Raw genomic sequence first — 17,509 nt, 5'->3', positions numbered from 1 at the left:
GAGACAGGGAGAAGGAAAGAGGGAAATGGAGAAGAAATGGACAGGGAGAGGGGAGGGAGAGAAGCATGGATGTGAGAGAAACATTGATCGGTTGCCTCCAGTAAGCACCCAGACTGGGGACCAACCCACAATCTAGGTGTGTGCCCTAACTGGGTGGCACCCTCCTCCTGGGTGTACAGGCCCTCAGAATGGTAACTGGAGTTTGGTGGCAGGGAGTTCTTTCTAGATGGAGGCCCTGAGCCATGCACTGTAAGGCAAGGGCCTAAAATCAAGGCATTTTTGGACAGAGCATGCTGAGAAAGCAACTGTACGAATTCTACTCCCAGAGGTCTGAAAATCTGCAATGTATCCCTTAAAAAGATGCCCCTCCCACCCTCTAACTTCCCCCTGACCCTCTCCACCAGCAGGGCAGAGGGGCTGCACCCCACAAGCTCTCCCTTCTGTCCTTTCTCTCCCACAGGTGCCTGAGGGAGAGCAAGTGCATGGAGAGCCCCAGCAACGCCACTGTGCCCCTTGGCTTTCTCCTTCAGGGCTTCTCTGAGTTCCCCCACTTGAGGCCTGTGCTCTTCCTACTGCTGCTGGCTGTGCACCTGGCCACCCTGACCGGGAACCTGCTCATCCTGGTGGCTGTGGCCTCTGTGCCCAGCCGGCCACCCATGCTGCTGTTCTTATGCCAGCTGTCAGCCATTGAGCTCTGCTACACTCTGGTGGTGGTGCCCAGATCCCTGGCTGACCTGGCCTCACCAGGCCAGGGTAGAGGCAGCCCCATCTCCTTCCTGGGCTGTGCTGTCCAGATGCAGATGTTTGTGGCGCTGGGTGGGGCCGAGTGCTTCCTGCTGGCTGCCATGGCCTATGACCGCTATGTGGCCATCTGCCACCCTCTGAGCTATGCAGCTGTGGTGACCCCCGGGCTGTGCATGCGACTGGCCCTGGCCTGCTGTCTTGGGGGACTGACCGTGTCTGTGGGGCTCACAGTGGCAGTTTTCCACTTGCCTTTCTGTGGCTCCCGCCTGCTGGTGCATTTCTTCTGCGACATCACGGCGCTGTTGCACCTAGCCTGCACACGGAGCTATGTGGATGAGCTGCCCCTGCTGGGTGCCTGTCTGGTGCTGCTGCTGCTACCCTCCACGCTCATCCTGGCCTCTTACGTTGCCATTGTCACTGCCCTGCGTCGTCTACACTCCTCCACAGGCAGGCACAAGGCCGCCTCCACCTGCGCCTCGCACCTGGCTGTCACCTTCCTGCACTATGGCTGTGCCACCTTCATGTATGTGCGGCCCAAGGCCAGCTACTCCCCGAGGCAGGACCGCACGCTGGCTCTCGTCTACACCAACGTCACACCCCTGCTCTACCCACTCATCTACAGCCTGCGCAACCGGGAGATCACTGCTGCCATCCACAGGGTGCTAGGGCGGTGGTGGCCAGGCCAGCCACCAGCACGGAGTCTGCGTGAACCCTGAGAGCAGGCAGGGCTAGGCCAGAGTGGACACCTCTGCTGGGTACAGTTCTCTGCACCAGGAGGTGTCAGCATCAGCAATGCCACCAGGGGGGACTCAAGGACCGAACTCAGCAAAGAGAACCTAGAGACATGTCCACAGAAGGGGAGCCTCCCAGCAGGTGCCCCATCCTCCACTGTCCCAGAAGGAAGAACCAAAGACAGTGCCACACAGACCCCGACACCCACCTCCCGTGCTCCCAGGAGCACCTGCTGAGTTCTTCCCACGCCCTGGGGCCTGTAGGGTGGTGGGCTTGCAGTGATGCAGGGAGCCCAACACATGGCCACAGGGACCTCACACGCAGGACAACACAGGTGCCCAAACATGTGTTTTTCAGCACTGCTCAACTCAGAAAAGGTTACAAATTGTTTACATTTCAACATGGGACGGACTAAGCACATTGTGGTTCATCTCCATAATGGAATCCTATGCAGCTGCCAAAGAGAAGGAGAAGGAAGAGGCGGACGAGGTGGAAAAGTTTGATCAGACATGGAAGCATCTCTCATACATGTTAAATGAAACGGCGAGATGCCTAGCAGTATGTATTAAGGCGTCATCCTTGACTCTGGCCTTGTCACTTGCTATGTCCACTCCCGGATGGCTCCGCCCTCGGATCCTCCTGGGCTGGCTCCCTGTCATTCACACGCCACCTGAACTTAAAGGCTGACTCCTCACAGAAGAGACCTGCACTGGTCGCCCTATATAATATCACTGCTCTGCCCTCTCACATTACCATGCTTTAATTCTCAGGCATCTCTCGTTATTGGAAATTATCTGACCTTCTTTTTTAATGGTTTAGTTGCCTGTTCGTCCTACAGAATATGAACTCTGTGAAATTCATCTACTTCATTCCCTGTCCCAAACAGAGTCTGGTATGCACCACCTGCTCAGTGGTGAGTGAAGCAGTGAGTAACTCAGTGTTGTGGTACGGTAGCATTTGTACATATAAACACATAGAATGCAGTGTGTGTGCATGCCGTGTGCACTCATATCTGTCCTACATGATTTACACACACACACACGGGTAACCGAAATCAGAGTCTAAGGAACTGAGGGACAGAGGCGGGACAGACCTTTACTTTCATTGAGTACTTTCTTTATATACATATATGTGTCACTTACTCAATAAATACTTACAAAACAAACATAAAAGTTAAGCAGAGGAAGAGAGGTTGTTGTTTTTTTTCTTAAGAGCAATCAGAAAAATCAGAGAAAATCCAAGATGACATGGCATCACAGAAATCAAGGAAAGGATGGAGTGATTGACAGCACCAAAGGATACTACCATTTCCAGAATCATATGATGCTGGAGCCAGAGGTGGTGTTACAGAGGCCTCGTCCAGCCCAAACAGCACCACATTCAGCTGTGCCAGCCTCAGCAAACCACGGGCAAAGCTCTGGCAGCCAAACAGCAGGCTGTTTACAATAATATATGTTGTAAATAACAGGCTGGTTTTCCAACTAAAAACTAGTATTAAATTAATCCTCTACATGGCAAAAATATACATTATAAAGCTATTATAAACTTTTAAAATAACTTAAAGTAGTAAAATACCCCAATGCCTAATAAACAGTGATAAGACCCTAAACAACACACACACAGATCATAAAAATGTAACTTGATATACAAACTTCACTTTTAAAGACCTATGCTAGGTTTTTTTTTTTTTTTAGGAAGGTTACTTGTGCAAATCAGAATCTGGTACCAATTAATGGTGACAGCTTTGCCAATAAACAGGAAAATGCTGTCCCATGGCTAGGAAGGGAGACTGCCGCAGTCGACAGGTCCCAAAGACAATGGACGTCTATGCTAGTTTTAATAATATTTAATAAACAGTTGTGTGGACTTTTGAAGCCTTCTAGAGTAAATATTTGGACAACCCAAACACCTTAAAATCCTTTTTCAATGACATTTGAAATAGATTATCTTCTTTTTCTCTGAATAAACATCTCTTTTATAAGCAGAAGCCTTCAAAGCCATCCCACTTACCTTACTGCTACCTCAGGGTGGTAGAGTAAGATTTTAGATATATGTCTCACTGTTGTGCTACTAGTAATGATTATAGTGCTTTTCCCACCCCAATTTTTTAGAGCCAACCCCCTCCAAGCCCTGGAGTCAGAACCCTTGGAAATACTTGACATCAGGCAGATCATGTGGAACCTAACCCAGCCTCCATTTTCAACTTCCTCAAATGAGACAGTGCCCATGAAATTCCCTGGAAGTAAATAAGCACAATACAAATGTAAAATTTCTTTCCTCTCTCAGGAGAAGTGGAACCCCCATCTGGCAAGATCAGAGCTGGAGAGTTATCTTTCCTATGGGAGCTGGGTGCATTTGTGGGCTTTTTCCAGTGGACTGGGAGACAGGTGAAGAGAGGGAAGTGGGCGGCAGTTCCTCAGGCAGCAGCCCGCTGTCCAGTGGTTCTTCAGGACACTGGCAGTCAGTTCAGTATCGCCGGGGACACAGGCAAGATTGGGGGGGCGGGCCCTGTGGCCTCCATGTACAGCTTCCAGACCCATGTTTGCTCTTGGGCAGCCATTCCCAGCCACCAGCTCACAGCCACGGTCCTCTTTGGCCTCCTCCTGGCTGCTGTGTCCCCACGCCCACCGCCCACTGCAGTTGTCAGAAGGTTTCCCTGGCTGGATTGTACTCTCTACCTCTGATGGGCCCCTGCTGCCCTCTGCAGCCCCACTGGCCGGGAGCTTCAAGTTTTCTGCACATGATACAAAACTTAAGGAGCAACTCTGACCAGAAAAGCTATTAACAAGGTATTTCCGAACATGGCTCACAAAATTCCAAGAGGCATAAGGCACTTTGGTTTGATGCAAGGAACTGTTGAATCAGCTTGTATTTTGCAAACGAGAAAATAAGAAAATTTTGAGTTCACAAAGTCCAATGGGATAGAAGTAAATGTGGGAGGGGCAGAATAGCTCTATTTGTAGCATTGGCTTGACTAGCATCTTTCTTCTGCAGTGTGCAAAGGATTTCAAACATGAAAATCCCTAACATTCATCAAAGGTTAAGCACTTTACATAGATGGTTTCATTTCATCTTCACAGGGGCCCCATGAGACAGATATTCTAATTCTCCCCATTTCACATTTGAAGAAACTGAGGCAGTAGAGACTTTAACTTGCCCGGTGTCATGAATGCGCAGGCTGGGAGTCAAGATTCAGATGTGGGCATCCAGAGTGGGGAACGTCCACCCTTAGCTACCAGGCTTGGCTGTCCTGAGCTGCATGCAGTCTGAGTAAATGAAAAGGCCTCTTCTACAACACACGAAGTACCTGGGGCTGGACGAGATTTGAAAGTCTTGGGAAAAGGTCAGAGCCAGGATGCGATGGCCAGGCACCAGGCCACCAGATCTCAAATGTCTCATGTTCTGGGAGCTAAGAGGAACCAGCTCATAGAACGCTGAATTCTCAAGGTACAAGCAGAAAGCAACTATGTTCCTTCTGACTCGCATGCGCTCAAACCTGCTCTATGGGGACAGCTCCTGCCTCTCCCTCAGACTGAATCCATAACATGTAGCATAATGTCCTGGTTCCCATTGGGAAGTAGAAAAAGTTTCCAGTTACTTTTTATTGTTTTAGTATTAAAAACAGCCAGTCCAATGTAAAGTCAAAATCTGGAGCTTCAAGATAAGTTGAAGGTTTTTCAGTATAAGTTAACTTTTTCATCATCCCTCATGCATGGAGGTGAGGCAGGACAAACACCAAAGAACATCAACTCCTTCCAAAAAAGTCTTCTCTCCACTCCCTTTTCCCTGCTCTTCAACTTCAACCCTTTCATACAGGCTGGGGGATAGGACGAGAGTACATAACTGGTTTTAGAAACCCTCTCTGAAGACTCTTCAAGAGTACAGTAAGTGAGCACTTCACTTTGGAAGGTGTGGGTGTGAGGCATTAATCTGATGGCTCCCACACACAGACAGGACTGAGGCAGAATCCATTCTAGTACCTTTGAGCCAGTTGCAGAGCCTCTGGAGAAACAGAAGGGAGTGGCTGGGGGGTCAAGTTCTCCTGGTTACAGTGACAAACACTGAAGGGGCTGTCATGACCTAGAATGCCCCTGGGACCTGGACCGCCAGTAGTCCCTGGGCTGTTGTGAATGGTGTCCTAAGACAGCCCAGCCTGAGAACAAAGGGGTCAAGGGACTCGGGCACAGATAGTCCCACACTCACCACAGGAGAGGCCCCTCTACACTGGGCTGAAAAGAGGCGCCCCCACCTCGGAACTCGAGGACGGCAGAGGATTCGCCCATTTCAAGGAAAGGCATCTCACTGGCAATGCCCCAGAGACAGCTGATGATCAGGCGTTTTTAAAAAGAGTCTGCAAGTTGAGAGACAGAGATGGAGAGGGAGAAAAAGGTCAGAAGCAGGAAGACATGGCAAGAAAGGGGAGAAGAAAGTGGGATGATGTAATGCCAAAAGGAGCAGAGGGCAGAGATTAAGAGATTAGAAGCTGCATTGGCATCTCACTGCTGCTGTAACAAAGTACCACAGATTTGGTGGCTGAAAACAATGCACATTTATTCTCACACAGTCCTGGAGGTCAGAAGTCCAAGTTCAGTTCTACTGGGCCTGGGTCAAGGTCTTGGCTTCAGAGAAGAACACTCTTCCTTAAATTTCCAACTTGCAGTGGCCACCAGCTTTCCTTGGCTTGTGGCCCCATCACTTCAAACTCTTGCTGAGGGCACCACATCTTCTCTTTCTGACTCTGGTCTTCCAACCCCTCCCCTCTAACACAGATCCATACGTCCACACTGGGCACACTGGGCTCCTCTGGACCATCCACCATAATCTCCCCATCTCAAAATCCTTTGTGTGATCACATCTGCAAGGTGTGATCAAAATTCTCAGATTCCAGGGCTTAGGGTGTGAACTTATGGGGGTGGGACATGAGTCAGCCTACCACAGAGCCAAAATGTTCGGGCAAAACTCAGGCAGATGTGTAGGCCTGGGAGTGAGCAAGAAGGCTCTAGAGAAAAGAACAAGTCAGCTTCCTTCTCTAAAGGCCAAGAAGCCAATTTTATCTAAGAATAGCAGGAAACACCCAGCCAGAACCCCTTTACTCTGCTTTTTGGGATTTTAAGAAACATCATTTTCCTTAATTGTGGCAGGGAAAACAGATTGCTTCCCCCCTGCTCACCTCTGTAGAGAATTCTGAGTGTCAGAACATGAAGAGGTACCCACATCAGTAAGACCCTGATGTTCATCTCAGCTGGCTCTTTGCCAACAGTCTGGCTCTGGCTGAGTCTGTGCCTACATTGTACAGTTGTTCTGAATAATGTCCTCGTCACTCCCCGGGACAGGGCGCACATCCAGGTCTTCCTTTATAGCCAAGCTCACACCAAGCTAAGGACTCAGAAAGAACCAAGCAGCATGTTTTAGCAAACTATCTCATGTGCTTTAAACTTCATGGCCACAATCTGACTGTCACATAGCAGCGTGGTCCTGCAGTCAGACCCATCATGGCTGGGCTCTTCACTCCCTCCCCACCCCACATGGGTGTGCAGTCCCAGTCAGAGGCATCTGTGGGAGAATGGAACAGCATGACCAGCAACCCAGACAAAGGCCAAGAAGAAGAAGCTGGATGTAGATCAGGGCTGGGACCCATACAGAGCACAGAGAATACAGGAACCACTGGAGGGAAGAACTCTGAGAATTCCCTCATTGGAATTTCGTGGGACTGAAACTGAAGGTCCTGCCTGTCCAGTGGGGCAAGTGTGACGAAGTGAATAGAGGAGAGAGGAGATGGCCAGTCCCCCATGCAAGATGGACACCGTACAGACATCAGTAGGTCCAAGGTTAATCCTTAGGGAATATTAGATCAATATCATTTTGTCTTTCTTGATTCCAAATTTCTACTTGTCCTGAAGCACCTAAATCCAAACTTACAGCCTCTGGATATGGCCACTGAGACTTTGACCAAGTAGCAGCACAAGTCACTCATGCCAACATGAAGCCAGCAAGTTGATTTCTCGACATCCCTATCTCAGTATGATATATCTATAGAAAAAATATTTTTTAATTTGCATGTGGATTTATATTAGAAAAGTAATGTGAATGTTGTAGGCATTTTTTTCAAAATAGAGGTGAGCAAAAAGAAGAAAATAAAATACCTAGAAACCTATTACCAAAAAGCCCACCTCGTACCAGAATTAGCCAACTGATGTTTCATGATCATTCTTTCAGTTTTTTTTTTCTGTTTCAGTCTTTACATATATCCAATTGTATGAATATTATTTCTTACAATTTAGGATCATACTGAAGCTACTATTGTCTAAACTTTTTTTCATTCAGTTATATATCATGTCTACCCTGTGTTTGGAAAAATAGGAAAGCTGAATTTTCGTTTTACCACAGAAAATATTTTTATTAGAAGATTGTGTACTGTGTCATCTGAAAGATGGTGCCCAGCCATACCTTTGATGAACCTCAGGAACCCCAGCTCTCAGGTGTCCATTTCTCTTCCTCTTCTCCCTCATCATACCCTTGGGGATTTCTTTTCACCTCTGCCCTTCCTGCCCTTGGTTCCAGTTCTAAGTCAGAAAGCCCCATCAGTTTTTTCTTCTGATGGACTTTGAGGTTGGGAGAGCTTCAGGTCCTTCAGGTTTGGCTACACAGTGAAGGGAGCAGAGGGGAACTGGGTGCTCCACCTACTGCACAAAGGGAAGAGTATGGACTGAGACTAACAACCCCCGGTCTGTTGTGATTAGAATAACGAGGAGGGCATACGAGGGTCAATGGCGATGGATGGAGACTTCACGGGTGCTGAGCACACAGTATAGTGTATAGATGATGTGTTGTTGAATTGTGCACCTGAAACCTGTTTAACTTTGTTAACCAGTGTCACCCCAATAAATTCTATTTGAAAATTCTTCAACATAATTAAGACTCTTCCTTATTGATATTGGCCAATTACCACCAAAAAATTCTAGTGGGTCACTCATTAACAATATGTCTGCTTTTCCTTCCCATATTACCAAGGACCCATGTTTCATTACTATAGAAACATATAAATATTGAGAATAAAACTCCATCCTGACTTCTTCTTTTGTTTGTTTCTTTTAGTTACTCCAGTGAAGTCATTAAAACTTTGGGGCAAGTGATCCAGAACTGGGAGATCCAATCAGTAAAAGATGGAAAAGTTTCTGGTGGTATGAAGATATGGAAGGAAACCAAATTCAACAGAAATGTGATATGGGAGACCATCAAGGAGCCTGGAAAAATATTTTAATGATTGTGAACTTGGGATTTCTCAATGGTTTCCAGCCCATGAACATAATGCTTCTGCTGTGCAAAGCTCACCACTCCCTGGTCACTAAAACTAGATACATGGAAGGAGGGGAGAAGATGCACTCATTTTCCTCCCATGAGAGAGAGATTGAGCTCTTAGACTTCACTCCTGTCTCCTCACTCCTGCCAAAAGTCTCCAGCAACCCCATAGCCTTGCAGGGCACTGAAAGACCGCAAAGACTCATGGAAGGGCTCATTAGCCTGGCACCTAGAAGAATAATTAAAAGTTGAGATAGAAACATTTTCAGAATGTGGATCCCCTTGGGAAATTGGAAGGGTGAGGAACTGTGATAGTTACCAAGAAGGAGGTAGGGGGCGGAGGGTAGAGCATGAGTAAAGAAACACACCAAGAGCAAGTAATTGCCCTCTGGGGATTCTTAAGTTCTGAAAAGTATCAGCTAAGCTCACAAAGAAAAAGCTCCATTCCCAGGAAGAGGATCGACAACGGCTTCCAGGACTACCTGAGAGATGTGTTGTCTCCCATCCAAAATAGGTTCTGTGCATGAGATGAACACACAGCTTCGGTGAGTGCCCCACTGGGAAGGTTAGGAGGAGACTGAGAGGATGCAGCCCAAATCCCTTAGAGCAGCCAGAACTGCCCTGGGATCCTCCCCTGCCTTTTTCTCACTGGTTGTAACTGGGGGCTCTTGAATTCTTCCATTGACCTTGACCCAGCAACTCCTTGTTTGTGAGCCACTCAATAGGGACTTGGTCAGTCATCCAACCAACAGCATAAACTGAAGTGCTCAGTATATATACAGACCTGCATTCAAAGAACTAAAGAGTAGAGATCAAAAGAGAGACTTTCCTTGGCCCCAAGGCATTTGATTATGTTGGAGTTAAGGACGAGGAACAGAGAAGAGCTAGGATCACTGTAAGAATCAAAGGGAGACACAGGCACGCCTTTTCTCAGTTTTGGCCCCTGATCACCAGAGCTGCATCAGTTCTGCTATCAGGAAAATTTGGTACTAAGGATCACCTCAATCTAGGAAATATTGAATATTGAACATTCATGTGCTTCTTTCTAAAGTTGGTCCACTCTAGGAGTGTTGAACTGTGCACCTGAAACCTGTATAACTTTGTTAACCAGTGTCACCCTAATAAATTCTATTTAAAAATTCCTCAACATAATTAAAACTCTTCTGTATTGATATTAGCCAATTATCACCAAAAATTTCTAGTGGGTCACTCATTAACAATATGTCTGCCTTTCCTTCCCATATTACCAAGGACCCATGTTTCATTACCATAGAAACATATAAATATTGAGAATAAAACTCCATCCTGACTTCTTGTTTTGTTTCTTTTAGTTATACCAGTGAAGTCATTAAAACTTTGAGGAAAGTGACCAACACTCCCCATAAGTGGACCAACTTTAGAAAGAAGCACATGCGTGTATCACAGGTCTACAAGTCTTTCGGCTTTGACCAAAAAGCTTCTCTCATTTCTCCTTGTGCGGCCCCTTCCCTATTTTGTTAGCCTCTGTTTGTCAAGTCAGCCTAGTGCCAGTCACTGACACCAGTCACATACAAACAGTTCTGTATGACATCAATGCTTTGATTCCCAAACTTACTAAGGCATAAGATTTTACTGCCTCTACTCCTATTTATAAAGGGTAATCAAAGCCTGCAGAATTTTTTCCCCTTTTTCTACTGCTGGAAACTACAACTTACATGCATTCATTTATTACGGATCTGTAGAGCTAGGAGAACTCTTGGTGTTTGCCTAACTTGTTCATTGTGCAGGCAAAGACAATATGGCTTGAAAAGCTAGTGTTTCATCATGTCACCTAGATGGTTTATTCATACAGGTCGAAACCCAGGTCTCCAGTTCTACATACACCTTGAACCTCATCTACTTTTTTTCCCCAAGAAGGAAATGAACTGGTTGTTTCTTTACTTTATTATTTCTACACAGCTCCTTGGCTATTACATATGCAACTCCATGTCTCCAGTTACCAGACTTGATACTTGAACTTCCTTTGAAAACTCTCATAAGGTCATCACTCATCTTCTCTGTCCTCCCACCAGGCTGGGCTCCCAGACAGGGAGATGAAGCTGTACTGATCCCTGTCACCCAGCACCTGCCACTGGGCCAGGCATTACTTAGCACCCAGTAACATGTTCACTAGGCCAAGTCAGTGGAACAGAATTCTCTAATTATCCCAAAACATCGAGGGTGAGGCAATTTAGTAATAAAAATAGTTTATCATCTAGAAACAACAAAATGTATTAGGAAAAAAGGTCCTTGGTTTCCTTTTCTGAAAAACAAGATGGATGCTAAACACTATCTCTATGGTTCCTTTTATTTGTGACATTTTTTAATATTCTTATATAGTTCCAGAACCCTTCTGGAGGGGCTCTCCATTCATGACAGCAACTCTGAAGGTGAGGATTCTGGATGCTGTAGCAGCCTCTGGATCATTGTAGGCCAGAATTAAATTGCTTCCTCTGCTGATACAAGCACCCAGCTCTGTGGGCAGCCACAGGCTGCCTGGGGCTGTGCTCAGAACCCCAGACACCCACCAGCAACTGGGCTCAGGCACTAGAGCCAGTCTCCAACCAAACCTGAGACGCTAAAGCAGGTGCTAGTCTTAGCAATGTCTACAGTGACACCTTCCAGACATTGCAGGGCCAGGGCTGAATAGAAGGCAAGAAAATGCCCACTCCAACCAGGTTCTCCACACTCTCCCTCCACCCATAAGAGCCCAAGCCCCCATTCTCAGCCAGAAGAAATCCCAATTGGATTACGCTTTCCAACTCTATTGTAGTAGATTCCAGGGGCTCCACTCTGGTTTTCTTAACACTGATGTATTCCATTTGTCCTCTGTTTGGCTCTCATTTAATTCTTACAGATTTTACCAGGATCCATATTTTTAATTTTTTCATTTCATTCTGTGGCACTGTTGATTTTCTAAAGTCAAATTCCTAACATCAATAGACAACATTTCATAAAACCTGGTTGAACACATAGTACCTCGTATACTCAATAGTATTTGAAATAAATGAGTCAATTTATAACTTGTTTTTTAAAAGCAGGAAATATGCTTTGAGATTCCATTTGTATTTTAAAAACTGAGGGCATTTAATTCTACTTTTATAGAGGGCCAGTGGACACATCGGGAAGGAGGTAGCCCAGAGCAATCTTAGTTGAGAAAAGAGAATCCGCTCCCTCTGAAAAAATTCAGTGGACTTCAGTCACTTCACAGAAGTATTATGTAAGTATTGCTGGTTTCCAAATGCCCCTATTACATCATTTTGTTAATCATTTCTCAACAGGCTAAATAAATGCCTGCAGCTCACTATATGAATTGCACATTACTGAGAAGGAAGGCATAGATACAGCGGTCCTTCATCACAGCTGGAACTTCAGTTGACCAACTAGTATCCTTGTTTGTCTCCTTCATAGAACTTAGCCCGAGCATTCTTGATTAACCTTTGTAATTATTAATGCAATCTGAGTTCCTGATTATGTTATCTTAATTAATTTTGGGAGTGTTCATTTACTCTGGGTTCCTGACTGCATAGCAAGAACCAAGGAAAAAGGACTTGTGCTTCTGTCTTTCTTGTTCAGACAGGTGTCTGGCGTCTAGCACAGTCCCTGGCACACACAGAAGCTGAACAAGCACTGTCTTAAAAGATTTAAGCCTCATCTAGATTGATGGGCATGATGAGAACAACAGAACAGGACTCCTTCGTGGGCAGTAACCTAGACTGGACCCCACAAGAAGCGTGAAGAGCAACTGAATCCACCTTTTAGGAATGACTTGGAGGACCCTTCTTGATCTCAAGTGTCTGATTATAACGAGTGACCCACTGCTCCCAGGGGTGCAGAATCTTTCATTGCTCTATTCCACTTCTCCTGCCTCCTCACCTGCTTCCTATCTTCTTTCCTTCCTCCCTTTTTCATTCATTCATTAATTCATTTATTGCTTCTATCATTCTTTCTCCCTTTCCTGAAGCATGTTTTTTCTCTCTCTTCTGTGCATTGACAGATTATCCCCTATATACCTGTGCTGGATCCTAGACATAAAAGGATGACCATAATGGGGATTTTATCCTTGAGAATCTCAGAGTTTAGTGTGAGAGCCCAACTGTCCCTTTCTCCAGCATCTTCCCTGCAATCTCCCCTAAGCATCTAGGTTAGGGAACCTAAGGGGAGGTGTCCCACTTTCAGCTCAGGCTGAGCCCACAGCTTAATGGAGACTCCTAACATAAGATCAGTACTTGCCTTTCTCTGATTCTGCTCCTCCCCCCACAGCCCAGTCCTTCTCTCCATGAAGAGGGACAACCTGACCTGGGTGGATGAGTTTGTCCTACTTGGGCTCTCCAGCAACAGGCAGATTGAGGCTGGACTCTTTGCCCTGTTTGGGGCTGCTTATCTGCTGACCCTGCTGGGCAACGGCCTCATCCTCCTCCTCATCCAACTGGACCCCCGACTGCACCTGCCCATGTATTTCTTCCTCTACAACCTCTCAGTGCTGGCTCTCTGCTGTGCCTCCTGTGGGGTCCCCCAGATGCTGGTGCACTTGGTCCTGGAGAACAAGACCATCTCCTTTGCCCGATGTGGGACTCAGCTCTTCCTCTTGCTGGCCTTAGGGGGGACTGAGTTCCTGCTATTGGCCACAATGGCTTATGACCGGTATGTGGCAGTCTGTGACCCACTGCACTACGTGGCAGCAATGAGCCCGAGACGCTGTGCAGTGCTGGCAGCAGTTGCTTGGCTTGTGGGCATAGCTAATTCTGCAGTGGAGACAGCAATCACCCTGCGCCTGCCCACCTGTGGGCACCACATACTGAACCACGTGGCCTGTGAGACACTGGCCCTCGTCAGGTTGGCCTGTGTGGATGTCACCCTCAACCAGATAATCATAATGGCCTCCGGAGTGGTGGTGCTGCTGGTGCCCTTCTGCCTGGTCTCCCTGTCCTACGCCTATATCGTAGCCGCCATCCTGCGGATCCGCTCCACTGGGGGGCGCCGCAAAGCCTTTGGGACCTGTGCCTCTCACCTCACTGTGGTCTCCATGTCCTATGGGATGGCTCTGGTTACCTACATGCAGCCCCGCTCCACCTCTTCTGCTGAGCAGGACAAATTGGTTGTGGTCTTTTATGCTGTGGTAACCCCCATGTTGAATCCACTCATCTACAGTCTGCGGAACAAGGAGATAAAGGCTGCTCTGAGTCGCGTTCTGATGCAGAGTTCTGAACCAAAACATTAGAACCAACTTTGTCAGATGAGTATGTATGTGCATGTTTGTGTATGTGGGTGCATTTGAGTCCATGTGTAAGTGAGCAGCTGGGAGGACCACAAGCCACACTACTATTTTTGGAGGCGAGAGAGAAGTGAAATTTTATCTCTGGACTCTGTTTTTGGTCCTAACCTGGTGTAAAAAACGTCAATTCTAACACTTTAGAAATAGAGATGCCCTATAGAAAACTACCTGGAAAAATGTATATACAGAGTGGCATGTAGGAATTAGTTGTCAAGGAAGTACACGAAAATTACACCACAAAGTTCAATTTCCTTGCTAAAATTTACAACTACAAGTCTCAGTGTTTCTGAAATCTATGAGAAAAGGGATGGGGAAGTTGGAGGTTCCAAGATGCACTGTGCCCAGGGAGCCAAACCGGCCTTCACCACAAGTGAAAATGTCAACCATGCAACACACACGGCCAGCCCAACTGAGCAAGGTCAGGAACTCACTTAGGAACTCAGAGCCAAGGTCATAGCAAAGGTCCCCAGCCCCTGAGAAGCAGCCTGGGCCAGGTGTGAGTCATGCAGACATCATCCTGAGGGTGGCCCTCTGCAATATGTGGTGGAAACAGAAGCCCAATGGTCAGGACCTCCAATCCACACCTTTCTACACAGATAGCGTTAAAGAACATCTTCTTGTGAAAGTGTGTCAAGAGTCCACACTTGCCCAGAAATCATGGCATACAGTGATAGACAGGCAGGGCTCTGCGAAAAAAGCATCGCAGTTGCCCCCTCGTGACAATTTTGCTCAGCTCTGGTAACACACAATTAACAATTAAACTCTGCATGTCCTGATATATAAAGTGAAGGAGCAATCATTTTACCCAGAGAAATGGTTTTGAGAACAACTTTTAAAACTCAGAATGAAGCAGCCCTTACCTAAATATTACAGCTGCCTGATAGAGTCAAGACAATAATCTATTGATACCTTCCAGTCCTAATAATTAAAACATATCTTTTGTATATAAATGACACTTGTATTCTCTTCTCCACAGCAAAAGTGCATTCATGTAGCTTATCTAAGGAGGACATCAATTCATCGAGCTGCAGGTTAGAAACAGAAGAGACGAGTCCCAAATATGTTTCTACTTGCCCTATTGTTTGAGTTTCAGAGTGTCGATTTCTTTTTTTTTTTTTTTTGTCCTAGCCTCTTTGAACAGAGATTCGATGTATTTAAAGGACACTTACTAACCAGGAGGAAACAGCTGTTTGGTCCCTCAGGAGACACTTCTCAGTGGGGTCATCCTGAGGTGCTCTCACACAGGCGACTCTGGAAAGTTCTACACTGAGCTTCTGGGTGAGAGGATGAACTTCCAAGGAGCCACTCCTCTAAGTGATGTCTGCTCACTGAGTCAGCCCGCCAGCTCGCGTGCGGCTCCCTTAGACACAGGCAGGGGTGCAGCAGAAAGAGCACACACCCTCCCACCCTCCAGCGCAGTCAGGTGCCCCAAAGGGGAAGTGAGAGCTGGGCTCCCTGCAGGGTTTTTCCAGCTCTGCTTCCTGGCTGTTGAGAAACCTGAGCTGGGTGTGTGGGCTCCTTGCCCTTGCTCAGCTATGAAGCAGGTGTCTCCCTCTTACAGACAGACTGGAAAGAGGTCAGCTGGCTTGGTGAGCAGGGGCCCCATGTCCAAGCTACTCTCCAGACTCTTTCCCCGTGTTACTTTGGGGCCCTTCAGAGTCTCCACCACCACTCCCCCCAGGAGCAACATCCCAAACACTACACCCTTCCTGACCTGCCCTACCTGTCATTCTGCGGGATGCTGCCTCCACTGCCACTGTGATGCCCCTGTGCTCTGCAGGGTAACTGTATGATGGAGCCCCGCCCCCAATGGGCAGAATGACCTCGGGCAAGCCACATCTGCTCTCTGAGCCTCCGTTTTTTCACTTGTAAAACAATGAGGTTGAAGTGACCCTAAAAGTTCCTCCAGCTTTCATTTTTTGGTGACTTTCAATTTGCATTTTGTTTTTTCTGATGCTTGAGAATTTTGGTCACTGTTCTCAGAACTCAGGAGCCATGCCTGAGGACTAAAGCTAGGTTTCTTACTATGCGAACAACAACAACAAAAAAAGCTCCTTGGAAAGCCAGGAGCTCCCACCCAGGTGCAGGGCTCAGAAGCTCCACTGCTCAGTGTGGCACCTAAGTCAGTTTCTATTCTCAGCATTTTCTATAGTGACAGGGTCTGGCAGCTGAAGCACTGGATGCCACATAAGGGTAGGTTCCAACTATCCAGGCGGGACACACGACAGTGTCCAGCTGCTCTGCCCTCTCCAGGCCCACCCAACTGCAAGCTCTGGCTTCAAACCCTGTTAGAAAGACTTGGGTCGAACTGTTTTCATTACTATTCCATTGGATTCTATAGTCCATCTCTCATATCCTTAATACAAATGCTTTCCATTTAGAAAATGCTCTGAAACTTAGTTTAGAAAGGGCTTTCTCACACCTCGCCTCATTTGATACCCACTAGTTCTTCTAAAAGGTTGGTTTTGGACCAGACCTCAGAAAGCTAAGACTAAGGGGAGACTAGGCACACCAAAGGCAGGACATCCAGGACTGCGTTTTTCGCTGCTTCGTGGTGGGTTTTGAGGCAAATCATTTGAACTCTCCTGGCTTTAACTTTTTCAACCAAAGAATAAGAAGTGTAGCCCGGAAGATCTTTCCTCCTCAGAAGCTCTTCTATGGTTGTCTCAAAGCAATTTCTCTCTCAAAAACCACATATTGACTCTTCAAAAGCAAGGCTCAAGCCTCCCTCTGAAGTGATGATTCTCAAACCTAGCTTCACATCCAAATCCCCAGGAAACAGGAAACTGTTACACTAATGTCTGGGTGCTGCCTGTCTAAAACTCTAATTTAATTTTTGGGAGCATGGTCTGGGCTTCTGGAGCATTCACAGTGTCCTGGGTGATTCTGAAGTGCAGCCCAGGTGGAAAGCACTGCCCTGGGACCCACCATGGACCCCGTGAGATTTTCATAGGAAAACTCTTACTTTCTAGAGCTTTGTCCTCCCCTCTCAAGTTTCCCTAGTGGACATTCAAATGGGCTTTTCCAGCAGCTGGACACTTGTCCACGTCCCTGCTCATTCTCTCCTCATTCTCCTCCCAGACCACAGCACTTCCTTCTGCCACCCACTGCAAAGGCAAAGGAGGCAAATATTGAAATATTGAAAAGAAGGCAGAGAGGGGCTCGTTGCCAATAAACAGAGAAATAAAGACTATAAAACCACTTAGTACACATATTAACCAAAAAAAAAAAAAAAAAGGAAGAAGAAGAATGGCACCTTTAGCCCTAGCTGGGGGAGCTCAGTGGATTGAGTGCAGGCCTGCAAACCAAAGGGTGTCAGGTTTGATTCCCAGTGAGGGCACATGCCTGCGTTGTGGGCCAGGTCCCCAGCAGAGGACACATGAGAGGCAACTACACATTGATGTTTCTCTGTTTCTCTACCCCTTGCTCTTTCCCTTCCCC

The 17,509-nt window shown here is 46.9% G+C and overlaps 2 protein-coding genes and 1 non-coding gene across 3 annotated transcripts; 2 read left to right on the top strand and 1 right to left on the bottom strand.

The window, feature by feature from the left end:
* Positions 1–467: 467 nt before the first annotated feature.
* On the top strand, positions 468–1,654 carry LOC118997003 (olfactory receptor 10AC1-like). Its single transcript, XM_037060646.1, has one exon. It carries the CDS (start codon positions 483–485, stop codon positions 1,458–1,460), a length of 978 nt encoding a protein of 325 aa, XP_036916541.1. The 5' UTR covers positions 468–482; the 3' UTR covers positions 1,461–1,654.
* A 1,516-nt stretch (positions 1,655–3,170) lies between these two features.
* LOC118997014 (small nucleolar RNA SNORA24) lies at positions 3,171–3,299 on the bottom strand. Its single transcript, XR_005068585.1, has one exon. It is a non-coding gene; the product is annotated as a small nucleolar RNA SNORA24 (small nucleolar RNA).
* Positions 3,300–13,072: 9,773 nt separating this feature from the next.
* On the top strand, positions 13,073–14,014 carry LOC118997002 (olfactory receptor 2F1-like). The gene has a single exon (XM_037060645.1). The coding sequence runs from the start codon at positions 13,073–13,075 to the stop codon at positions 14,012–14,014; it is 942 nt and encodes a 313-aa protein (XP_036916540.1).
* The last annotated feature ends 3,495 nt before the right edge of the window (positions 14,015–17,509 follow it).

This window comes from Sturnira hondurensis, unplaced genomic scaffold, assembly GCF_014824575.4.
Source record: "Sturnira hondurensis isolate 20B ecotype Veracruz unplaced genomic scaffold, ASM1482457v3 Scaffold0012067, whole genome shotgun sequence".
Lineage (NCBI taxonomy): Eukaryota > Metazoa > Chordata > Mammalia > Chiroptera > Phyllostomidae > Sturnira > Sturnira hondurensis.
Note: the sequence above shows the minus strand (reverse complement) of the source record. Positions and strands in the feature narration are given on the sequence as shown.

Bases quoted from the DNA above. Each gene is read 5' to 3' on its own strand.
- LOC118997003 (XM_037060646.1), top strand. From the start codon at position 483: ATGGAGAGCCCCAGCAACGCCACTGTGCCCCTTGGCTTTCTCCTTCAG.
- LOC118997002 (XM_037060645.1), top strand. From the start codon at position 13,073: ATGAAGAGGGACAACCTGACCTGGGTGGATGAGTTTGTCCTACTTGGG.